At 40.5% G+C, this 26,893-nt stretch overlaps 1 protein-coding gene across 1 annotated transcript in view; it reads right to left on the bottom strand.

Moving 5' to 3' along the window:
• LOC126474550 (cuticle protein 38-like) overlaps positions 1–25,908 on the bottom strand; it is a 63,721-nt gene extending 37,813 nt beyond the window's left edge. Inside the window, exons 1-2 of the mRNA XM_050102024.1 lie at positions 25,900–25,908; positions 22,786–22,989 (exon numbers count right to left, since the gene is read on the bottom strand). Coding sequence (XP_049957981.1) covers positions 22,786–22,989; positions 25,900–25,908 — 213 coding nt within the window. The remainder of the gene's footprint in view (positions 1–22,785; positions 22,990–25,899) is intronic.
• Between the last annotated feature and the right edge of the window lie 985 nt (positions 25,909–26,893).

Below are 26,893 nucleotides of genomic sequence, written 5' to 3'. Positions count from 1 at the left end.
TAAATATTTTTACTGAATTTTATCCCGGCACTAGCCATAGAACACAAGATTACCTCTATTAGCAGAAAATGTTTTAATTATTGCCAAGCCGACATTTATCACTGATCAAACCTACTTCATTACACATTTAAGATATTTTGAAAGAACCAAACTGTTTAAATTTCAATGTTAACTAACATTAGCTATCCGCCTACGAATGCACAAACGTATAATTAATTCAAATTTTATCAGCCACAGGATCTCTGAAAAAGAAGAACAATTTCTTAATTCACCATTGATTTTTATGCATCTGTTCCCGATTTACGGGTTTGCTATTGTTGGTCGCGGCACAGCCCAACAACACCGCTAAAAAAAATGCTGAAAAATTCTTAAAGAAATTTTATAGATGACGTGGGCAAGCTAATTTACATAAATAATTCACACTTTTGATAAACTCTAATATATTTAGATCAAACAACAATACAACTCACATTAATTCGTAACGCATCGTCTAATGGCGGCTAAGTCCAGACAGAGACAAAAGAAGTCTACCCATTCGTAAAAAACTCTTTCACAGTGTCCTACCGCAATGACTTCTGAACAGAGAAGACCAAAGAATACATAATGCATTGTGCTTAAATAGCATTGCTGACTATTAACATTTCTTTGCAAATTGACGATATTATTCTCTTCTGGCAACATATCTTTGCTATCGCAAATACTGACACATTTTACAATCACATAATAAATACAGAAAAATTCCTATCCTAAATACAGAGAAATATTACAACAAAAAATATAAGGAGAATAACAAATGTCTTTTACACCACATTCAGTAATATTTTTGTTCAATAATTACGATATATACAACTTGCCCAGAGCGGCGTATATGGTACAAATAAACTCTTGTTTTTTAATAATGTGAGTTTGCCAGGGAACGTTACATTGCCCTCTGGCAGCATTTGGCAAAGAGTTTTTTCACTTTGACACAATGGTGCCAGTAACGTTCTTTACACTTGTATATTTTACGGAATGGCTCTTTTATTTAGTCCCAGGGTTCATGGCTCCCCCATTTGGGCGTAGGCAAACAGGAAACCTGGGCAAAACTGTGCCGGAGCCCAGCCATCCCAGTTGGTTCATGGTCATTTGAATTAAATGCAGTTCGTCACAAACGGTTACACAATTATACAATATCACAGTCACATACAGTTCGACTGAAGTTTTTTGTGTGTGATACTATTATTCTTGTGATACACTACAAGGTCACTTGCCCTACGTAGTAAATGTTCAATGTTTATCGAAATGAAGTCATTGACATGTTATTCAGTTTATGTGAACATAAAAAAAATCAATAATGCTGTATTTGGTGAGCGGTGCGGAGTGATTGTTGAGCGGCGCTCGGCGCGGCGCGCTGACTCCGTGTAGGTCACCGCCCCCGGCGTTGACAGCTACGGCGCGGAGGAGCGTGGCTGTCTGTCTGGTCTGCTACGGGCTGCTGCGGCCGCTGCATAGCTGTTGTAGCCGGATGCGCGTTGGATATCCACTCGCCCGTGCGACGTCTTCTTGCAGTGCTCCAGGAAACATGCAACAAGTTCAGAAACAGTGTACTATCCTTATAGGCATTTTTCCTGCTGTGGGAAAGAACGCACACAGTTAGTGGCAGTTATTACTCAGTAGGCCTTCACTAGTCTGGTTTGCACAATGTTTCGTTGTCACAGTAACACGTTTTATGGGCATACAATATTTTTCACCATGTCATGACTTGTCATTAGTCACACGCAAGTTTTCACCTTTGGACAAAATGTATCTCTGTAGTCAATGCGCTTTCCTAGCGTCCCTTGACACACAAAGAGTTAAAGTTTGATACTAGCTTGATCCACCGTCCGTTATCGGTTCACTGTTCGTGTCGTGCTAGTTCCTTGTCCATTTGCACACACGGCGATGATACAGTTTTTTATCACTTATACACAACTACTCCGTGACGTATTGCTGCAGGTTTAACAGTCACTGTCTGTCTCTGCCGCACAATACTGCACTTTTGTTTAAGTTCCTTTATTTTTATTTACAATGTCCGCTGTGCAAATATATATATATATATATATATATATATATATTGTAATAGCACATTCGTAACTCTTTACCAAGGTGTGATATTTGCTTACATGGTAACAAAATATTAAAATTTGGTATTAGTTTGCCCAAAAGTCATCTATATTCGTGTTCGAGTAGATTTTATTTGTGCATTCCAGCCGGATTCAGGCATATTGTTCAATAACTCCTTTGAACTCATGTCACACTTTACTATCAACGTCCTACGTAACTACAGTGTAGTCTCTGTAGGCAAAAATTGACTTGGACTGTATCTGGCTAGCTCTTTTTTACTGTTTGAATCTGCACATGCTTCAATTGAAGCTTCTTTGTGCGTAACTTTGCATTACATAAATTTGCAACAAGTTTGCCTCCCGTGGTGCCCTCGGGTCACTACTGGGTGCATTATTTTCTCTAATAACATTGGTGAGATAATTAAGTTCTCAGGGCCTCATATTATTGATATTATTCTGGGTTCGAATCTGTCAATCTGACAGCTACACATATCTACATACATACACATAATAGAAAAGATTGTGCCAAGAAATATTTCAAATTTGGGCACATAGAAAATTATGTAGTACACTAACTAATCATTACTAAAATGGTCTTTTTGATTGAACTCTGTCACAGCTTAACACTACAAATAATTGCACTAATCAGATTATCTGTGCAAACATTTAGAGCATGTTCTAGATAACACAAATTAAAAGAGTACATAACACAAATATCCATACACATGAGAAAGTCAATCATATTCTTATAACTAAACACTTCTACACTAGTACATTATCTCTAAAGATCACACATCATTAATGTTCATTATTTACAAAAGAATGGTGTCCACATATGACTATTAGTCTTTTACTGTAGGAATGCTTTTACATCCTTACACGGATACAGTCCCCGTACTCTCCCTGAGTGGGGATCTGCTAAGAGATAGCTACACTCATGTGGCACACTTACTACTCTAAAAGGTCCATTGTACACCAATTGCCACTTGCTATTCTGTTTCAAGGATGCCGAGGACTTAGGATGATTGCGTAAGAGTACCAAGTCCCCAACACTAAATTTTTTGGTTATTCGTCACATGTCGATTATATTTTTCTTCCCTTTTTTAGCGCACCTGGTAAGGTTGTACAATGTATAACCTGAACAATTTATTTAACTCTCCAAATGTTCGTAAAAAAAAAACTTTTTCCTTCTTGGGCCAAGGAATGGAGTATGAGGCTCGACAGTAAGTTTTGTGAGGCTTTACCTCGATCTTGTACTGATATCCCTTAACAATTCCTGGTCGTTCAGAAAATACATCTGCATAATTAAATAATAACTGTACCAACTCCTGCTGTTGCATAGAGTTCAAATTCTCGGACTGTGATACTTTGTTCACAAGTGCGTCCACATTTTCTTTTAATTGATCACCTTGTACGTCAGGATAATAGAGGTTCTGTCCTAGACAATGATTGTCTAAATGTAGTATCGACTGATTCCTACACTTTATGTTAATAGCATTACAATTAGGTACAGGTACCTCTTCAGATCTGAGCATGGACAATTCTATTCTCCTACCAGCATTCATCAAACTTAATTTTCCCCGAGAAAGGTCGATTATTGCGTCCCTTTCTCTCAAAAAATCTACCACCAAAATGCAGGATACCTTTAAACCCTTTACTACCAGGAATGAGCACGCTATGGCTTCATCCCCTAAATACATCTCTACCCGCACTTGGAGTTTAATTATTTGTCGCTGTGCACTTATGGCTCCAGTGACTTTACAATCATTCACGGGAAAAGTCAGCATACGCCTTTCCTTCCCCAGTACTTTGAATAAGTCCATACTCATAACACTGACAGTAGCACCTGTATCTACGACCGCTTGCACATCAATATTGTTAATTTTGATCTCTATTATCGCTTGTACTTTGTATTTGTGCTCCTTTACGCACGTGGATGGTTCAGTTATTAATTCATCTCCCATCTGTACCCCGTCATTATACCTAAGGATACAGATTTTGTTCGGTGTTTTGTTCTGTGTCGGGCTGCTCTCACTCCAAACCTCAGCCGACGATGGAGAGCGTATCTCGGCTGCATCTAGTTTGTTGAATTATTGCTAGTGGATGGGCGTGGCTGCTCTGTGTCACTGACCTCCACTATGTGCACGTTGTGTTGCGTCGGCCGCCACGGTTGCGCAATTGGCGCATTTTGTGGTGGCGGTGGGTTATTGTCATACCTATCACTGTTTTGCCGGTCCGGACTGGGCCTCTGGTTCTGCGGCCAAGTTCGGTTTGCATGATTATAAGTATTAGTGTTGCTCGGCCCCTTGGCATTTTTCCATCTACTATTGCTTGGTGGGCCTGTTTCATACCGGTCATCGAACCTCCTTTTCCGGTCATTATTCACCGGCGGACTATTGCCGTTCCGGTCTCTACCTCTATTTCCGTTTTGTGCATAATCTCGTCTCCTATTATTACCTCCGCCGTTTCCATTACTTGGTGGAGGCGTGTTATTTCTAGCATTTCTATAACCATTTCCGTTACTTCTAGCCTGTTCAGAGGCTGCCTTAACGTCCTCCTGAATCAGGTCAATTGAGTCCAGAACAGACAAGAAATGTTCCATATCATTTTCAGGCACGTGTATAAGCTTTTCCTTTACATGTATCGGCAAGTGTGATTTCAAAAGCCTGATCAAATCCCGGGATGAAATCTGTTCGTCCCAGTAACGGGTCTTATTAATGTACTTCTCGAAATATTTTCGCAAATTGCCTAGTCGTGGAGAATACGGCTCTGGATTATATACCTCCTTCCGTAATCTCTCCTGGATACATGTTGACCAATATTTGGCCAAGAATGCTTTTTCAAATTGCTCATATGTATCACAACTGTCAGCTGCTTCGGTTGCCCATAATGCAGCATCTCCTTGTATGTAGGACATAACGAACTGTGTTTTCTGGGTATGACTCCAAACGCTAGGCAAAATGTTTCTAAATCCCTTGATAAACACTACAGGGTGAACAGATCTCTTCTCCGTTGTAAAGATCTGAAACTGTCGGTTCCTAATCAAGCTTTCTTTAATCACTACTTTGGAATGACATTTATTTGTTTCGCTTACATTGGTTGCCTGTTCTGTCTCGCAGTCGCAATTTTTTACTGCAGTATTTATATGCCTATCATTGTTGGACCTGGCTGGCGTGACATACGCCTGTGCCTCGTCATGCCGCAAGCTAAGCTCCATTTCGGCAAGACGACGGTCCACACTCCGCTGCCACAGCGGAATGTCTTTGTGCACTATCTTTTTTAGATCCTGCACATCCGCACTTGAGCCCACATCTCTGGCCTCAATTGCGGCGTGCACTTTCTGATCTATTTCTTTCATGACTTCATTTTCTACTTTGTGCACTTGTTCGATCAGTTTGTCCTCAATTATTTGAGTTGTGTCAATTTCCAATTGCTCGACTCTGTTAGTCAGGACACTAACTTCCTCTACGATATTGGCGTTAGCCACTTGAATACTGTCTACTCTTTCGCTTAATTCATGCACTGTTTTGGGTATGGTTTCATATTTTTGTTTCAAACTAACAAGCTCACTTTGCATAACTTCTAAAGTTTGCATCAACTGCAAGTCCCTCTCATGCAGGCGTCGGTCACGCTCTGCTTGTTTAGCATCACGTTCTTTATCACGCTCTGCTTGTTTAGCATCACGTTCTTTATCGCGTTCTGCTTGTTTGCATGCAAATTCAGCTACCAATCTCTGGTCACGCTCGGCTTGCATATGTACAAATTCAGCTTGGAAATTGAGCATGCGCTCGAACATAACTCTTAATGATCGCACTTCTGACATCACACCACTCTCTGATCCGTGTCCAGTGCTTGCGGATGGCACAGTATTTCCGCTATCAACTGAATCACTGGGTGGCAGTGGCAACGTTTCTTGTCCTTCTGCCCCCAGATTCTCACATTGTACTTCCTGAACTACGTCACTAACATTACTTTGTGTCCCACTTTCCAACTCGGTATCACTACTTACTGACTGTTGCTCATTATCCATGTTGATATCTTTCTGACTACGCAATCTAACCATAGTAAACAAAAGAAATAAAATCTGAACTAAATATCCTAACACTCAGGTTTCACTGACATAATCACACAAGAAATGGACATTAACTAATACACACTTACTGTATACTACAATGACTAACTACCTAAATGTCCTGTTATTTTAAAACAAAGTAATAACAACAAGCACACCACTAATGATCCGAGAACACTGCACTGAGGCTACTTTACTACCCACAGGACAACTACACTGTAGCTTTACCTTTTGGTCATCTATCTTGGGTGCAGCTGCCCCCTGATATTGTGGTAGGTAATTAATTTTTCGAAATATTGAGCTCTCTTCTTCAGCTTGCCTCTGGGTACATAGTGTTCTCATGCAAAAAATCATAGACAGGTATTACCACACAATATTGGTTATGCAATACATACAATACATAGAAAAATTATTAAATGTTCTGCAACAAAGTTCGACTATATTAATTCCCTAGTTATCTCACGGGTATTTAGTGGCCACTGCATATTCGAGCCCCACGTTGGACGCCAATTTAACGAAATCGTCGTAATGAATGGAATTGATTTGAAATTTCGTTAAAGAAGAATAATAAATTTTATCTTTTGCTTTAAGTTAATTTTCTTTCGTGCGAACTTTGTTGTAGAACCACTCTCTTATTTTCGTGTGGTAATAAAAATTTTTACTTTCTTAAGAATTACGTACATCTAAAGAAAAAATAATATTTACGTGAACTCATATGAACTGGTTAAGAATATTAGGTTGAGAATTGAGTCCTTTAAATCTTTCGGCCTTGGCATACACTTTCCAGATGCAGTGGGTTTTTTGTTAAATATTTTTACTGAATTTTATCCCGGCACTAGCCATAGAACACAAGATTACCTCTATTAGCAGAAAATGTTTTAATTATTGCCAAGCCGACATTTATCACTGATCAAACCTACTTCATTACACATTTAAGATATTTTGAAAGAACCAAACTGTTTAAATTTCAATGTTAACTAACATTAGCTATCCGCCTACGAATGCACAAACGTATAATTAATTCAAATTTTATCAGCCACAGGATCTCTGAAAAAGAAGAACAATTTCTTAATTCACCATTGATTTTTATGCATCTGTTCCCGATTTACGGGTTTGCTATTGTTGGTCGCGGCACAGCCCAACAACACCGCTAAAAAAAATGCTGAAAAATTCTTAAAGAAATTTTATAGATGACGTGGGCAAGCTAATTTACATAAATAATTCACACTTTTGATAAACTCTAATATATTTAGATCAAACAACAATACAACTCACATTAATTCGTAACGCATCGTCTAATGGCGGCTAAGTCCAGACAGAGACAAAAGAAGTCTACCCATTCGTAAAAAACTCTTTCACAGTGTCCTATCGCAATGACTTCTGAACAGAGAAGACCAAAGAATACATAATGCATTGTGCTTAAATAGCATTGCTGACTATTAACATTTCTTTGCAAATTGACGATATTATTCTCTTCTGGCAACATATCTTTGCTATCGCAAATACTGACACATTTTACAATCACATAATAAATACAGAAAAATTCCTATCCTAAATACAGAGAAATATTACAACAAAAAATATAAGGAGAATAACAAATGTCTTTTACACCACATTCAGTAATATTTTTGTTCAATAATTACGATATATACAACTTGCCCAGAGCGGCGTATATGGTACAAATAAACTCTTGTTTTTTAATAATGTGAGTTTGCCAGGGAACGTTACATTGCCCTCTGGCAGCATTTGGCAAAGAGTTTTTTCACTTTGACACAATGGTGCCAGTAACGTTCTTTACACTTGTATATTTTACGGAATGGCTCTTTTATTTAGTCCCAGGGTTCATGGCTCCCCCATTTGGGCGTAGGCAAACAGGAAACCTGGGCAAAACTGTGCCGGAGCCCAGCCATCCCAGTTGGTTCATGGTCATTTGAATTAAATGCAGTTCGTCACAAACGGTTACACAATTATACAATATCACAGTCACATACAGTTCGACTGAAGTTTTTTGTGTGTGATACTATTATTCTTGTGATACACTACAAGGTCACTTGCCCTACGTAGTAAATGTTCAATGTTTATCGAAATGAAGTCATTGACATGTTATTCAGTTTATGTGAACATAAAAAAAATCAATAATGCTGTATTTGGTGAGCGGTGCGGAGTGATTGTTGAGCGGCGCTCGGCGCGGCGCGCTGACTCCGTGTAGGTCACCGCCCCCGGCGTTGACAGCTACGGCGCGGAGGAGCGTGGCTGTCTGTCTGGTCTGCTACGGGCTGCTGCGGCCGCTGCATAGCTGTTGTAGCCGGATGCGCGTTGGATATCCACTCGCCCGTGCGACGTCTTCTTGCAGTGCTCCAGGAAACATGCAACAAGTTCAGAAACAGTGTACTATCCTTATAGGCATTTTTCCTGCTGTGGGAAAGAACGCACACAGTTAGTGGCAGTTATTACTCAGTAGGCCTTCACTAGTCTGGTTTGCACAATGTTTCGTTGTCACAGTAACACGTTTTATGGGCATACAATATTTTTCACCATGTCATGACTTGTCATTAGTCACACGCAAGTTTTCACCTTTGGACAAAATGTATCTCTGTAGTCAATGCGCTTTCCTAGCGTCCCTTGACACACAAAGAGTTAAAGTTTGATACTAGCTTGATCCACCGTCCGTTATCGGTTCACTGTTCGTGTCGTGCTAGTTCCTTGTCCATTTGCACACACGGCGATGATACATTTTTTTATCACTTATACACAACTACTCCGTGACGTATTGCTGCAGGTTTAACAGTCACTGTCTGTCTCTGCCGCACAATACTGCACTTTTGTTTAAGTTCCTTTATTTTTACTTACAATGTCCGCTGTGCAAATATATATATATATATATATATATATATATATATATATATATATATATATATATATATATATTTTGTAATAGCACATTCGTAACTCTTTACCAAGGTGTGATATTTGCTTACATGGTAACAAAATATTAAAATTTGGTATTAGTTTGCCCAAAAGTCATCTATATTCGTGTTCGAGTAGATTTTATTTGTGCATTCCAGCCGGATTCAGGCATATTGTTCAATAACTCCTTTGAACTCATGTCACACTTTACTATCAACGTCCTACGTAACTACAGTGTAGTCTCTGTAGGCAAAAATTGACTTGGACTGTATCTGGCTAGCTCTTTTTTACTGTTTGAATCTGCACATGCTTCAATTGAAGCTTCTTTGTGCGTAACTTTGCATTACATAAATTTGCAACAAGTTTGCCTCCCGTGGTGCCCTCGGGTCACTACTGGGTGCATTATTTTCTCTAATAACATTGGTGAGATAATTAAGTTCTCAGGGCCTCATATTATTGATATTATTCTGGGTTCGAATCTGTCAATCTGACAGCTACACATATCTACATACATACACATAATAGAAAAGATTGTGCCAAGAAATATTTCAAATTTGGGCACATAGAAAATTATGTAGTACACTAACTAATCATTACTAAAATGGTCTTTTTGATTGAACTCTGTCACAGCTTAACACTACAAATAATTGCACTAATCAGATTATCTGTGCAAACATTTAGAGCATGTTCTAGATAACACAAATTAAAAGAGTACATAACACAAATATCCATACACATGAGAAAGTCAATCATATTCTTATAACTAAACACTTCTACACTAGTACATTATCTCTAAAGATCACACATCATTAATGTTCATTATTTACAAAAGAATGGTGTCCACATATGACTATTAGTCTTTTACTGTAGGAATGCTTTTACATCCTTACACGGATACAGTCCCCGTACTCTCCCTGAGTGGGGATCTGCTAAGAGATAGCTACACTCATGTGGCACACTTACTACTCTAAAAGGTCCATTGTACACCAATTGCCACTTGCTATTCTGTTTCAAGGATGCCGAGGACTTAGGATGATTGCGTAAGAGTACCAAGTCCCCAACACTAAATTTTTTGGTTATTCGTCACATGTCGATTATATTTTTCTTCCCTTTTTTAGCGCACCTGGTAAGGTTGTACAATGTATAACCTGAACAATTTATTTAACTCTCCAAATGTTCGTAAAAAAAAAACTTTTTCCTTCTTGGGCCAAGGAATGGAGTATGAGGCTCGACAGTAAGTTTTGTGAGGCTTTACCTCGATCTTGTACTGATATCCCTTAACAATTCCTGGTCGTTCAGAAAATACATCTGCATAATTAAATAATAACTGTACCAACTCCTGCTGTTGCATAGAGTTCAAATTCTCGGACTGTGATACTTTGTTCACAAGTGCGTCCACATTTTCTTTTAATTGATCACCTTGTACGTCAGGATAATAGAGGTTCTGTCCTAGACAATGATTGTCTAAATGTAGTATCGACTGATTCCTACACTTTATGTTAATAGCATTACAATTAGGTACAGGTACCTCTTCAGATCTGAGCATGGACAATTCTATTCTCCTACCAGCATTCATCAAACTTAATTTTCCCCGAGAAAGGTCGATTATTGCGTCCCTTTCTCTCAAAAAATCTACCACCAAAATGCAGGATACCTTTAAACCCTTTACTACCAGGAATGAGCACGCTATGGCTTCATCCCCTAAATACATCTCTACCCGCACTTGGAGTTTAATTATTTGTCGCTGTGCACTTATGGCTCCAGTGACTTTACAATCATTCACGGGAAAAGTCAGCATACGCCTTTCCTTCCCCAGTACTTTGAATAAGTCCATACTCATAACACTGACAGTAGCACCTGTATCTACGACCGCTTGCACATCAATATTGTTAATTTTGATCTCTATTATCGCTTGTACTTTGTATTTGTGCTCCTTTACGCACGTGGATGGTTCAGTTATTAATTCATCTCCCATCTGTACCCCGTCATTATACCTAAGGATACAGATTTTGTTCGGTGTTTTGTTCTGTGTCGGGCTGCTCTCACTCCAAACCTCAGCCGACGATGGAGAGCGTATCTCGGCTGCATCTAGTTTGTTGAATTATTGCTAGTGGATGGGCGTGGCTGCTCTGTGTCACTGACCTCCACTATGTGCACGTTGTGTTGCGTCGGCCGCCACGGTTGCGCAATTGGCGCATTTTGTGGTGGCGGTGGGTTATTGTCATACCTATCACTGTTTTGCCGGTCCGGACTGGGCCTCTGGTTCTGCGGCCAAGTTCGGTTTGCATGATTATAAGTATTAGTGTTGCTCGGCCCCTTGGCATTTTTCCATCTACTATTGCTTGGTGGGCCTGTTTCATACCGGTCATCGAACCTCCTTTTCCGGTCATTATTCACCGGCGGACTATTGCCGTTCCGGTCTCTACCTCTATTTCCGTTTTGTGCATAATCTCGTCTCCTATTATTACCTCCGCCGTTTCCATTACTTGGTGGAGGCGTGTTATTTCTAGCATTTCTATAACCATTTCCGTTACTTCTAGCCTGTTCAGAGGCTGCCTTAACGTCCTCCTGAATCAGGTCAATTGAGTCCAGAACAGACAAGAAATGTTCCATATCATTTTCAGGCACGTGTATAAGCTTTTCCTTTACATGTATCGGCAAGTGTGATTTCAAAAGCCTGATCAAATCCCGGGATGAAATCTGTTCGTCCCAGTAACGGGTCTTATTAATGTACTTCTCGAAATATTTTCGCAAATTGCCTAGTCGTGGAGAATACGGCTCTGGATTATATACCTCCTTCCGTAATCTCTCCTGGATACATGTTGACCAATATTTGGCCAAGAATGCTTTTTCAAATTGCTCATATGTATCACAACTGTCAGCTGCTTCGGTTGCCCATAATGCAGCATCTCCTTGTATGTAGGACATAACGAACTGTGTTTTCTGGGTATGACTCCAAACGCTAGGCAAAATGTTTCTAAATCCCTTGATAAACACTACAGGGTGAACAGATCTCTTCTCCGTTGTAAAGATCTGAAACTGTCGGTTCCTAATCAAGCTTTCTTTAATCACTACTTTGGAATGACATTTATTTGTTTCGCTTACATTGGTTGCCTGTTCTGTCTCGCAGTCGCAATTTTTTACTGCAGTATTTATATGCCTATCATTGTTGGACCTGGCTGGCGTGACATACGCCTGTGCCTCGTCATGCCGCAAGCTAAGCTCCATTTCGGCAAGACGACGGTCCACACTCCGCTGCCACAGCGGAATGTCTTTGTGCACTATCTTTTTTAGATCCTGCACATCCGCACTTGAGCCCACATCTCTGGCCTCAATTGCGGCGTGCACTTTCTGATCTATTTCTTTCATGACTTCATTTTCTACTTTGTGCACTTGTTCGATCAGTTTGTCCTCAATTATTTGAGTTGTGTCAATTTCCAATTGCTCGACTCTGTTAGTCAGGACACTAACTTCCTCTACGATATTGGCGTTAGCCACTTGAATACTGTCTACTCTTTCGCTTAATTCATGCACTGTTTTGGGTATGGTTTCATATTTTTGTTTCAAACTAACAAGCTCACTTTGCATAACTTCTAAAGTTTGCATCAACTGCAAGTCCCTCTCATGCAGGCGTCGGTCACGCTCTGCTTGTTTAGCATCACGTTCTTTATCACGCTCTGCTTGTTTAGCATCACGTTCTTTATCGCGTTCTGCTTGTTTGCATGCAAATTCAGCTACCAATCTCTGGTCACGCTCGGCTTGCATATGTACAAATTCAGCTTGGAAATTGAGCATGCGCTCGAACATAACTCTTAATGATCGCACTTCTGACATCACACCACTCTCTGATCCGTGTCCAGTGCTTGCGGATGGCACAGTATTTCCGCTATCAACTGAATCACTGGGTGGCAGTGGCAACGTTTCTTGTCCTTCTGCCCCCAGATTCTCACATTGTACTTCCTGAACTACGTCACTAACATTACTTTGTGTCCCACTTTCCAACTCGGTATCACTACTTACTGACTGTTGCTCATTATCCATGTTGATATCTTTCTGACTACGCAATCTAACCATAGTAAACAAAAGAAATAAAATCTGAACTAAATATCCTAACACTCAGGTTTTACTGACATAATCACACAAGAAATGGACATTAACTAATACACACTTACTGTATACTACAATGACTAACTACCTAAATGTCCTGTTATTTTAAAACAAAGTAATAACAACAAGCACACCACTAATGATCCGAGAACACTGCACTGAGGCTACTTTACTACCCACAGGACAACTACACTGTAGCTTTACCTTTTGGTCATCTATCTTGGGTGCAGCTGCCCCCTGATATTGTGGTAGGTAATTAATTTTTCGAAATATTGAGCTCTCTTCTTCAGCTTGCCTCTGGGTACATAGTGTTCTCATGCAAAAAATCATAGACAGGTATTACCACACAATATTGGTTATGCAATACATACAATACATAGAAAAATTATTAAATGTTCTGCAACAAAGTTCGACTATATTAATTCCCTAGTTATCTCACGGGTATTTAGTGGCCACTGCATATTCGAGCCCCACGTTGGACGCCAATTTAACGAAATCGTCGTAATGAATGGAATTGATTTGAAATTTCGTTAAAGAAGAATAATAAATTTTATCTTTTGCTTTAAGTTAATTTTCTTTCGTGCGAACTTTGTTGTAGAACCACTCTCTTATTTTCGTGTGGTAATAAAAATTTTTACTTTCTTAAGAATTACGTACATCTAAAGAAAAAATAATATTTACGTGAACTCATATGAACTGGTTAAGAATATTAGGTTGAGAATTGAGTCCTTTAAATCTTTCGGCCTTGGCATACACTTTCCAGATGCAGTGGGTTTTTTGTTAAATATTTTTACTGAATTTTATCCCGGCACTAGCCATAGAACACAAGATTACCTCTATTAGCAGAAAATGTTTTAATTATTGCCAAGCCGACATTTATCACTGATCAAACCTACTTCATTACACATTTAAGATATTTTGAAAGAACCAAACTGTTTAAATTTCAATGTTAACTAACATTAGCTATCCGCCTACGAATGCACAAACGTATAATTAATTCAAATTTTATCAGCCACAGGATCTCTGAAAAAGAAGAACAATTTCTTAATTCACCATTGATTTTTATGCATCTGTTCCCGATTTACGGGTTTGCTATTGTTGGTCGCGGCACAGCCCAACAACACCGCTAAAAAAAATGCTGAAAAATTCTTAAAGAAATTTTATAGATGACGTGGGCAAGCTAATTTACATAAATAATTCACACTTTTGATAAACTCTAATATATTTAGATCAAACAACAATACAACTCACATTAATTCGTAACGCATCGTCTAATGGCGGCTAAGTCCAGACAGAGACAAAAGAAGTCTACCCATTCGTAAAAAACTCTTTCACAGTGTCCTACCGCAATGACTTCTGAACAGAGAAGACCAAAGAATACATAATGCATTGTGCTTAAATAGTATTGCTGACTATTAACATTTCTTTGCAAATTGACGATATTATTCTCTTCTGGCAACATATCTCTGCTATCGCAAATACTGACACATTTTACAATCACGTAATAAATACAGAAAAATTCCTATCCTAAATACAGAGAAATATTACAACAAAAAATATAAGGAGAATAACAAATGTCTTTTACACCACATTCAGTAATATTTTTGTTCAATAATTACGATATATACAACTTGCCCAGAGCGGCGTATATGGTACAAATAAACTCTTGTTTTTTAATAATGTGAGTTTGCCAGGGAACGTTACACAGCTAGGTGTCGTTCTCACGGTAAGCATGGTCATATATTGGCAAAAAACATCTACCTAGATGGAACCACAGCCCCTCATTTACGGAATGATCTAATCTTTCTGGGCTGACGATTTCCAATTGCTGAATGAAGGTTATTAAGCTTCCCAGACAGTCATGCCCACGTAATATACGAGAGGTGTCCCGAAATTAAGTTCCGATCAGTCGCTAAATCGAAACCACAGCAAAAATGAGAAACATTTTATTTGCAAAAGTTAACTACACTTTCCAGCTACTTCTCTACATAGTCGTCGCTCCGACGAAGACGTTTGTCGGAGCGTTATACCAAATTTCCAACACCATCGTCACAGAAGGCAGCCGCCTGTGCTTTCCGATATTTCTCGGTGGTCTATAGCGCGCAGCCTGTGCCCAAGTGGTGTCTTCGTATCCAGCGTTTCATGTGAACAGAGATGATACTCAGGACGAGCCAATTATGGCTGTGTTGTGGTTGATCGAACACTTCCCATTGAAAAGGCTGCATGAGCATCTTGGCTGCCCCTGCAGACTGCGGCTGTGAATTGACATGAAGAAGGAAGTGCATGGCAATTGTGTTAGATGGGCTGCATTCATTAAGGCGAAGCCTCTCTGCGGGCCCTCCTACTTGGTGGGAGACATCATTGTTCTAGGCACCTTTACTCGCTTACAGTGCCCCTACAACTGAAAAGAGCGTCTTGATGACATCGACGGTCATACTAGAGACACTACCCAATACATCTGTGCAAAGATTCAACGGGTTTTCACTGTGGTGTATATTTCGCGACCGATTGGAATTTACTTGGTGGACAACCCTCGTATTTTTTTTCCGCGCACTAAAATAACGGACGATATCATGACACCAGGAGGGGGGGGGGGGGGTTACAGTCATACTTCCACTAGACATTTTCGCTGGCTCTCTATTTGTTTCATTACTCGCGTAACAACTAATATATGAGATAAAATATGTTGCTATGAAAAGAGCCCCGAAATACTTTTTAGGGATACTGTGCTGTGACATTCTTTGGATCATTAATTTTCAACAAAACAAATTATATTACGTTCTTATTGTTCTGGATCTGGCTTTCTATTAAAGGAACATTTTTTCGTTACTGTAACTCGCCATAAAGTTCAACATATCTTCCTGATTTTACAGTTATTGAAAAGGTTACTGAAAATTATTTCGTTATGAATACTGATGCTACAGTACGCAATGTTTGTTCAACATGCAAAATTTTGCAGTGGATTTTTGTTAACAGTAAAACACCAATAAGTACCACGCCTAACACGAGAACATGAGACTATTATCAGAGAAAAAGATGGTTTTACTATAATTTTTGCCAGATCAGAACTACGCACAGCAAGATTTCTTTTATATTATGAAGGTAAATTATCTTTTTGTACTGTTAATAATATATCATCAGCAGCCCGCGTCAACCTGTAAAACACATCATAAAATTTGCTGCTCTGCCCTGCAATTCCGAAAGCTGAAAGAAATAATTTTAGTTTACTATTACCTGTCCGCTTCTTTGCGGTATGATTGTTTTCATTTAATGCAGTTTGAATGCGCCGCGGCAGCGGCTCGTTCGTTCGTAGCGCAGCTCTGCACCACGAATAATATTTAAATAGCTGAAAATGTCTTAAAGGGATGGGATAAAATACCAGGCAAGCTTATTACAAATCATAATGCAAGTTTTCACTAAGTAACTTTATTCAAAACCATTAAACAGATTAAATTATTACACACGTCTACAAATCAGTGTCTGATGGAGACCTTCTCTCAATCTCGACAAAAGAATGCTACGAAAGCGTACAATATAACGTCACAGGCTCTTCCTACTCACGTAACTACAAGGAGACGACAGAGAAATTAATGTTCGGTCATTACTATTTATACTAGTCACATATTCTCATCTTTGTTTGATATTTAATAAGTATCGTCTGTGGCGGTTTCAGTACTCGCGGACACAGATATTATCTTTAAAAAAATTAGTACATAATTCTATACACGAACAAAACATGGCACATAATGCTTTCTCTTTATTACATAAAGTTTACACAATCGTTTTCCACGCAATTACAATCATCCAGTACAATTATTCTTTTCTCCATTTCTTTTTTACCACATATAATATGTCTTTTACTAAGAGACGTTACAACATCTACACCACCAGCTTTGTCCACATCATTCCAGATTTTAACATGAAAATTTATGGAGTTTTATGACTTCAAAACCTTGCACAAAAGCTCAGTTTACAGCAGTCTCTGTTAAATAACTTTCCCCCACCCGCTTTGAGCCATCTGGGTGTCTTTCACGATGGACTGCCGCCTGGCGCAGGTAAATTGTTTTGTGAACCAGCGCCCTTCTATCCGAACCTAAGTGGAAGGAGGAGAGCGTGTCAGCCAGAAGTCCCTCTGCAGGTCAGAACCACTCAACACTGTTTTCCAGGATCACTCGCATTATCAGGTCGCTGCACTCACCACTTATCGCCCCCAATTCATGTTGTTCCCTGTTCTGTGTCCCCCCAGGTACAAGCTCTCTACAGGTTACACATGCTGTTACAACAACATTCTGCCTACGATTTCTTCATGTAGAAAAATTCATTAACAACACATAGCAAAATAGTATAGGGAGGTAACGAGATCATGTCCTAAAATGTGAATGTTTAGACAGACAATAATGCTGAAGTGAGAGAGTACCGTGGCACCTCTCAGACACACTCACTTATACTCTTCTGGTTGAGTATGGGATCTGATGACCCCATTGTTGAGCGCTCTCTACAGACCACCATCACCACCACCATCAAAATACACTGCCTGGCAAATAACATGAGACACCCAGCAGAAATGGTCAAATGCACAGTAATTGCGTAAGCGTACATATCATCAGCGGGTGTATAAATGATTATAATTGTAATTCCCCATGACAGGTAGAACGGGTACCAGACTGCATTAGTTCTGATCATGTTTAGTGTTGTTACGGGCTTGGTAGGTCATAGATGTGGCTTAAACAGCGTCACATGTTCGGTGATCCTCCCGAAGGACACGGAGACGCCACGCACTTGTATGGGACAATGTTATCGGCACGTGACAGAGTCTGAAAGAGGTGACTGTCAGTCCCCATTTGGTCAGATGGTCGAAACGTCCAATATGCAGGTTTGTTGGGCATTCGGTTGTGGCAGTGGGTCTATGTCAGGCAGTACAGGAATGTGAAGGCAGGCATAGTCGTCGTCAAGATTCTAGTAGGCCGTGCCTGACCGTCGCAAGCAAGATTCGCCTTATTGTGCACTAAACACACGGATGGACTCCTTGTCTTGTCGCTTCTGAATTTTCGATTCTCTCTTAACTGTTGACGAACTTCCCTCTGATACTGTTGAGTACCACACAACAAATAAAATAACATCTCCTGTACTGGCAAAAACGACAAACAAAATCTCAGGGTGCAACGATAACGCATGGTAGCAAGCTGCCTGAAACTGAAGCACGGTATCAGCGGGAAGAGTTGTGTGGTGGTGGTGAAGTTTCGGCAACTTCGGGGACTTGCTGGGGCTGCAGGTCTCGTGGGATTGGCGGAAGACGGGCCTTGCCTCTCGCGTGCTCCCCTCCCTCCCCCCCACCCGCACCCCCCTCTCCCCCTCTACAACATCAACCGTACCTGCCAATCTAAAATAATTTTCAATAGACATTACTAATCGAAGCTGGATAATGGCTTCCGTCCTAAACACGAGCAGTATGACGCAATGGATTGATAACATTACAAAGGAACAACGTAACAATATGTTACCGAAAAGCTACTTAATAAGCAACTACACCAGTTTACAGAGAATGCATTAAGAAAATTACTGATGATACCCACAGTGGAAGATAGTAAAGAGCATTAGTACCTGTAAGATTAATAACACAAAAAGTGCTTGCCATATTTTCACAATCATGAAATCATTAGATAGCTGGTGATAAAGGCCGTCGATTCAGCTACTCAGAGTTGCAATACAATGCAGCGGACTAGCGCAAAACGCGATGTGTTATAATTACACATTTATTACTTTGTAATGTATTTGCAACAGTAAACGTATGTCAGCCAACAGAATGTGAAGCTAGCAGCACTGTAGCGTCATAATACGGTTTCCGGAGATATAATATATTCATATTTGTATAGTCCATACTACGATTAACATCAAATACGGAAATTTCGAGAGGACGGTGTGAGCCACGGATCTCTATGCTCGTGTTTAAAGAGGAGATAGTTTTCTGTAAAAAAAAAAAAAAAAAAAAAAAAAAAAAAAAAAACTATACCTACACACTTACCATATGATCTACGTATGTTTCTTGTGTGTGATAAATCTGTACAATTATGTATAACGTTAAACACAGTTAATGTCACGTACCAACCAGTGTAGGACATCAGTTACTCTTCTTTCTGTGTGTTTAGAGTGTGTATGCAGTACCGATCGCAGCTTTTGTGCAAGATACGTTACTTAAATAGTTTGTGTTGTACTGATAATGCTATGTATCCAAAATGAAGTTTCCACTCTGAAGTGGAGTCTGGGTCGAAGCAAAACTTCCTGGTAAAATTAAAACTATGCCAAGGACCGAGACTCTAAGCCGGAAAGGTTCCAATTTCGAGTCTCGGTCCAGCACACAGTTTTATTCTGTCAGGAAGGTCCTATACCAGCTTTGTCGCAGATCTGCGACACCAGAAGCCAGAGAGATGTTGAACTGTATAAGTAGGAAGCTATGAGGCATAAACGCAATTAGTCCTGTAGGAGTAGTGCAGTTGGTTTTGCGGACTGGAATTGGACAAAATTTACTGTGTTGCCGTTAGAGACGATAGGCTATACTAAATTAAAGACACATTGCTGCCCATTAAAACCACAACACAATGTGTATTACGTGCTTGCATATACAACTGAAAAGCATTCCAGCGCAACTGCTCAAAATATGTAGGAGTAAGGCCATCTACATTCTGTACAAAAGCTTCGTTTATAGTGCGGATTTGTTGTTTATTTGGTGTCGGAATCCGACAGTGGCAAAATTGTGGCCTAACGGGGCTGAAGTTTATGATTAAACGTTATAACTGCTTGCATAGGTCGGACTCGTCTTTTCAGACGAATGGTTCCGCTCATGTATCCGGGGTTGCACCGGGCGCATCACCGTCTGCGTGCCTCCCTCTCTGCTGTACGTCAACGAAAACCGCAACAACGGTTGACATTCCGTCAATCCGTGCTGCTCCAGATGTCGTCGCACTGTCTTTCTGATTACTTGTCTTGTTACGAACAAGCGCAGTTCCCAACTGAAGGTATATGACGCAGCTGTACGATCCCGCATGGCGTTCTCAAAAAGTTTCATATTGTCTGGCGCAGTTGTTGGATCGGTTACTGCTGCTACAGTGGCAGGTTATCAAGATTTAAGTGCTTTTGAACGTCGTGATATAGTTGGCGCACGAACAACAGGACACAGCATCTACGAGATAGTGATGAAGTAGGGATTTTCCAGTATGACAGTTTCACGAGTGTTCCGTGAATATCAGGAATACGGTAAAACATCTAATCTCAAACATCGGTGCGGCCGGAAAAATATCCTCCAAGAACGGGACCAACGACGATTGAAGAAAATCGTTCAACGTGACAGGAGTGTAACCCTTCTGTAAATAGCAGCAGATTTCAATGTTGGACCATCAACAAATGTCGGCGGGCAAACCATTCAGCGAAACATCAACGATATGGACTTTCTGAGCCGAAGGTCCACTCGTATACCCTTGATAACTACATGACAAAAAGCTTTACGCCTCTGTGGGCCCGTCAACACTGACATTGGACTGTTGATGACTGACTGCAAACACGTTGACTGGTCGGACGCGTCCTGTTTCTTGTCAGTAGGTGAGGCTGGTGAGGCTCTGTAATGGTGTGGGGCGCGTGCTGTTGGAGTGACGTGTGACCCCTGATATGTCTAGGTACGATTCTGACAGGTGACACGTGCGCAAGCATCCTGTCTGATCACCTGCACCCACTCATGTCCATTGTGCATTCCGACAGACTAGGGCAATTCCAGCACGACAATGCCACACCCCACATGTCCCGGATTGCTACAGAGCTGCTCCAGGAATACTCTTATGAGTTTAAACACTTCCGCTGGCAATCAGACTGACGAGACATGAATATTATTGAGGATATCTGGGATGCCTTACTACGTGATGTTTCGTATTCTTACAGATTTATGGACGGCCGTGCAGGATTCACGGTGTCAATTCCCTCCAGCAATACTTCAGATATTACTCGAGTCCATGCCACGTCGTGTTGCGGTACTTCTACGTACTCCTGGGGGGCCTTGCACGATATTAAGCAGCTGTACCAGTTTCTTTGGCTCTTCAGTGCATAATGGACTACTTGCCCAATTAAAAAATCTTTCTGGATGTCGAGTGTAAGATGTGACAGTTTTTGGCAATGTAGCGTACCTTTTACGCTTCAGTGATTAAGGTGTGTGAATTGAACAAGTGATGAGCATTAATAGTCTAGGGACTGTTTTCATCAGCTATAAAGACAACCATGGAGGTGAAAAATCAAGTGACAAATGCAGTAATTGTAGCCGGACATCTGCAAAATATTGTATGGAGGAATAAATTTATGACAACTAAAGAGAAAAAAAAATCATGCAACTGCAGGTCCTGTTGTGAGATATGCAGCAGAAACTTGAGCAGAAACGAAAAAGATGAAACACAAGTTAAGGACATTGGAAATGTAGGTAGACAGATCTAAAGGGTAACCGTTTGGGACAAAAGAGCAAATGTGTCGATAAGGGAACAACGTAGAAAAGAAAATGCAAATAAATGTATGGACCCCCACAGACTAGCTAAACTTTGTAAACATCTAAAACCACGAGGGAAATGACTGTACAGACGATGTGTCTCAAGTGATGAGACAACAGCTGATCCAGTATATTCACGGAATGAGGCATACAAAGAGGGGCAAATCTAGTCGGCAGATGATGAAGAAGATGGATACTTACAGAAATAAATACCAAGTTTTACACTGAGATCACCCGTGTGGTAAGAAAATATCTCATTTCAGTAAGAAGTCGCTGGTGCATAGCATAGTAGTTACCAAACATCATGTTGTTTCTAGTGTAGAACTCGAAATTATCTACAGACTGTATGCTGTTATGTATGAGGGAGAAGCCTATAACCTCCAGTAAGCCAAATTCATTCCCCATCCTTATCCAACTGACAATGAGGGAGTGATGTTTCACTAATGAAAATGCCATCACAGAAAAGATAACAGAGATCTTCCATTAACTTCAGCACTTCGACTGCCAGGTTACCAATTACAGTCTCTTGTGAATGCTCGTGTATTCATTGATATACATGGAACACATAGTAACTGACTTTTCTAAAAATACTTTAGCTTGATTAACTGTTGTATGTTCCGCCAAATTCACTGCAATAACACTTACATTGACACGTGCTTTCTCTCTCTACTTATTTGATATTTTGCTGTCGTCTGTGACAAATTGTTTTTAATTAATCTTAACAAGATCATTGACTTCCTGACATGATTTTTATTACCAGATCACGAAAATTATTATTATTATTATTATTATATACTAACTCTCAAACCGAAAGACATCTGTAGATCAAAATGAGAAAATTGTTTTCCTCGTTCTTGCTATGATATCTTAGTCTTATTATTATTATGTGTGATTTTACCGCGATAAACAATGATTGGATATGCAAGGAATGTCATGTTTGTTCTACTTTTGTTTCAGATGGAAGACAATAAAACACTCCTTATTGCTAATAAGATGATTTTATTTTTTTGTTAAATATACGTGTGTCAATCAAGGGCTGCTTATTTGTAATAAAAGGCGGGAGCTGCGTGGTACGCGGCAGCGACAGCAGGGGCGGCGACGATGGGGGCGGCGGCTGCCTCGGCGAGTCCGTTGAAGTTCTGCGCGATGTACTGCGAGCTGTGCGCCGTCACGACGGCCGGCGCGGGGGCGGCGTAGGTCACAGAGGCGGCAGCCACCAGGGGGGCGGAGTAGGCCAGGGGGGCGAGGCCAGCCTTAGGGGCGGCGCTCACGCAGCAGGCGGCCACGACGACGATCAGCACAAGCTGTAGCATATGTAAATGAAAAGATACAGAGAGTGGACGCAGTCCAAGAAAGCAGAAATCACTCTACAGCTGAACTACTGCTTTAACACTGTTCCGAGTATTCAGAATGAAAACACAAGAAAGATATTGCGTTATAGGAGCTGCATCAGAATGAAGATCATGAACAAATAGGGGGTACCGTAGCAATTTTCACTCATAAAATTAGTAGTCAACTCTTATCATAAACAAAATTTGTGAGGTAAGGTGTTTACATTCAGAAATTTCGCTTGCGTCCCTTGATGAATGAGATTTCCACTCTGCAACGGAGTGTACACTGATATGAAACTTCCTGGCAGATTAAAACTGTGTGCCAGACCTATGCCTCTCTGTAGCAAGTTGTCTACCAACTGAGCTACCTTAGGACGACTTATGAGGAGAGCTTCTGCGAAGTTTGGAAGGTAAGAGACGAGGTACTGGGGCAAGTGAAGCTGTGGGGGCGGGTCGTTAGTCGTACTTGGGCAACTCAGCTGGTAGAGCACTTGGCCGCGAAAGGCAAAGGTTCCGAGTTGGACTCTCGGTCCAGCATACAGTTTTAATCTGCCAGGAGGTTTCACATCACTTGGTGATGATTCCTATGTGATCGTGAACCACATACCTTGATAAATTTAATTTGCCATTTGAGGAGTTTAAGTTCACCACATCCCCTAACGGCGATTCCTATGATATTCTGAACTTCGTGTCTTTACGAACAATATTTCCATTGCGGTGTTATGAGACTAGCAGAAAATGGAAAAATGTATAAATTTGTCATTAAAGTTCAGTTCCTCATCAAATATTCATTGAGGTCACTGAAGAGCTGTACAGTATATGTGGCCTTAAGATATTGCATCATAGTGCAATCATATTTGATTTACTACAGAGTAATATTTCGTTACGAGGATCATACAGGATTTGTAATCAATTTAGACATGTCGGAACGCTCTGGATAAACACATTCTATCCAATTTAGAACTATTTTCTGCAAACAGTGTTTCACAGTTTGTAAGATTATGTAGTAGAAGGGATGGCTGTTCCAAAAAAAATTCCGTCACTTGTGAGACATCTGATGTACCTCACTATGTAAGTGTATGGTACTGTAATGGGCATGTGCAGACAGTGTTGATACTCTCACGAGCACAGCAGAATATGTCAATCAGAACCGTTAGCAAAAGTTTCTTACCAGACAGTCTACGAGCAATGAAACCGGTTGCTGTCACATACCTCTGACAGAGCAGCAAAATTCAGTGGTCGATTTATGGATGGCACAATGTCGTCTGTAGCCATACGAGCTGATCCTCCACTGTTGTAAGTGATAATCATTCATATGTGTGGCTTGCACCATTATGAAGGGGTCTGCCAAAATGCGTTGTTCAGTAACATATTTCACTAACTCCTGTCGTTATGGGATCAATATGAGAATTAGGACTCGCCCACAGTGTTTGAATGTCAAATGTCATTGTGGTTTAAGACGTCTCTGTTAATTAAACATTCAGTTCTAAAGATTCTCTTAAGCAATACACGAACAGATGTCACTATGGAACCATACACTCAAAACTATCACACAGAGACGTAGAACAGAACACTGACTGTACCGTATTGTTCAAAATATTACCTTCCTCACAGTATCTCATTACTTTCAGCACTTTTGGAACTCCGTTTGATAATATTGTCACTTTAGCAGATGCAGCCAGCGTTCTTGCCACAGAACATCACCTTCGACTAGTGTCTACGGCGTATCGTTCGTTCGTTAACATACGGTGACGTCTCAAGCTATTTCCCCACTTAAGGCATTTGCTTAAGGAGAATAGATCAATGAAAGCTGCAGCGTACTCTTTTGCGAATTCTATCGTATATATATATATGGCTGTGTTGACTTAGCTGCTGCAGCTACATACAGCGCCAGTGCCTACGTAGTTCGCTCGGCTGCCGCTAGAGCTTGGAGGATCGCGGTATAGTTTTAACTAAGCGCGATCCGCTGGAAAACTCAGCTTCCGGTGACGCCATTGCTGTTCTGAGCGCGGTTACTTCCTGCTACGCCCCGTCTCTAGCTAGTTATCTGCAGGAAGTGTGACGTAGGGCGCGGCTCTTATCAGTACTTGCAGGCAGGAGGAACTGATTTTTTAGCTGGACAATATTCGTGAACACAGTTTCCTGATTACTTGATTTGAACTGGAAGATATCCAAAATCTTAGTTTGAAGCTACCACCGACTGTTTCCTCAATTGAGCCTGCGAGGAGAATGATAGCTCGGTGGGGTAATATTTACGACCTTGCCTGGATACTGACCAAATTCCTGGACCAGTTCTGACAAACAATGGGAACGCGGTCTTTTCTTCCAAGGCAACGTCTGAATCACAATGATTCATTTACGCGTGATGAATTATATGTGCACGATACTAGTAAGATTCTGAAACTATTGTCCAAAGCCACTTGTCGGTAAGGAGTGAGTATCCTAACATATGTTTTGATCATTTTCCACTACAGTGGAAAGTAACCCTTCACGTGTTCCTTACACGTAACATTTCCGAGCACGACTTCTCTACTCAACACATAGGACATCACACAACGATACAAAAGAGGATTCTCCCTTCAACTCCTGGCCCGATAATATTCCATCACTAACTGTAGAAGAAGGAGATCAGATGTATAATGGATTCTCCTGTTTATAATTTGATGGGAAAGCAAGTAGTGTATATCACGGAATCTGTATCACTATAACACTGAGCGAGATGTAGTCCCAATAATCAATAATTAAAACACGTGGAATATGTTTTATTTATAAATTTCCCATTGCTTTTACGAAAAAAGTCCTTATTTGGTAATAGGTGACTAAGTGTGCGGCTGCAGAACACGGCTCTTGTAGCTTACTAAGTGCCCAGAGCGCTAGACGTACCTTGAACATGTTGGCGACGTCTGAGTGGACAAGACAGTGCTCAGTGGCTGAAGCAACCAGCTTTTATAAGGGGCTGCTAGCGCCGTGGCAGCGATGGGCCCAACGTTGGCAAGCGACCAGCGCCTTGCATCACACGAACACACGTCTCTCCACAGCGAAGAGCTGCTTCACCTTGCTCCGTCAGCTAACGGCCAGAATTAACCAGAGAACGAGCTACTTGTATTCGAAAAATGAGTAATTAATTGCTTCCTTTACCACCCGTGACAAATCTGCTGGGTGCTACAGTTCCCGCCTTTTTGTAGATTTCTGCCTTAGAAGTAGCGTTACATCCACAATGGACTGTCTTCAAAGAACATGGCTGGACAGATAAGTCATAAATTACAGCATGTTCTATGTCAGTCACGCGAAATTTGAAGTCGGCTGTACTATTTCAAGACGATACCAAAACTAGCAATCGTTGGGTAACAAACGAGATAATAAATTTAATTGAGGAATGGAGAAAATATAAAACTAGTGCAAATGTTAAAAGGCAATAGAGACCTCTAAAACTGATATGATATTCAGTGCTAATGGCAAAATAGGACTGGCTGGAGGAGAAATGCAAGTCTGTAGAAGCGTGCATGACTACTGGAAATCTGGATATTCTCTACTGGTAAATTAGAGATAGCGCTGGAGAAAAAAGAAGCACAAGCAACAAGAGCTCAAATTGCAAGGTAGTACTGTGCTAAGAAACAGAGGTTCAAAGACGGAAGCACTATACATATGATCCATACAAGGGTGACTAACATTAAGACAGTGTTGTAGAAGAGGAAATTGGTGAAGATGAGATAGGAGCTATGATACGGCGAGAAAAAGTTAACAGAGCACTGAAACATCTGAATCGGGGGATCGCCCATGAGGTCGACAAAATAGCTTTACAATTACTGAGATCCTTGTGAGATGCAATACACATGTATTCCACTTAATACGCAGATTGTGTCAGATTGTGAAATAC

Source organism: Schistocerca serialis, chromosome 4, assembly GCF_023864345.2.
Source record: "Schistocerca serialis cubense isolate TAMUIC-IGC-003099 chromosome 4, iqSchSeri2.2, whole genome shotgun sequence".
Classification (NCBI taxonomy): domain Eukaryota; kingdom Metazoa; phylum Arthropoda; class Insecta; order Orthoptera; family Acrididae; genus Schistocerca; species Schistocerca serialis.
The sequence above is the reverse complement of the archived record's forward strand: the minus strand, read 5'-3'. Positions and strand labels throughout refer to the sequence as shown.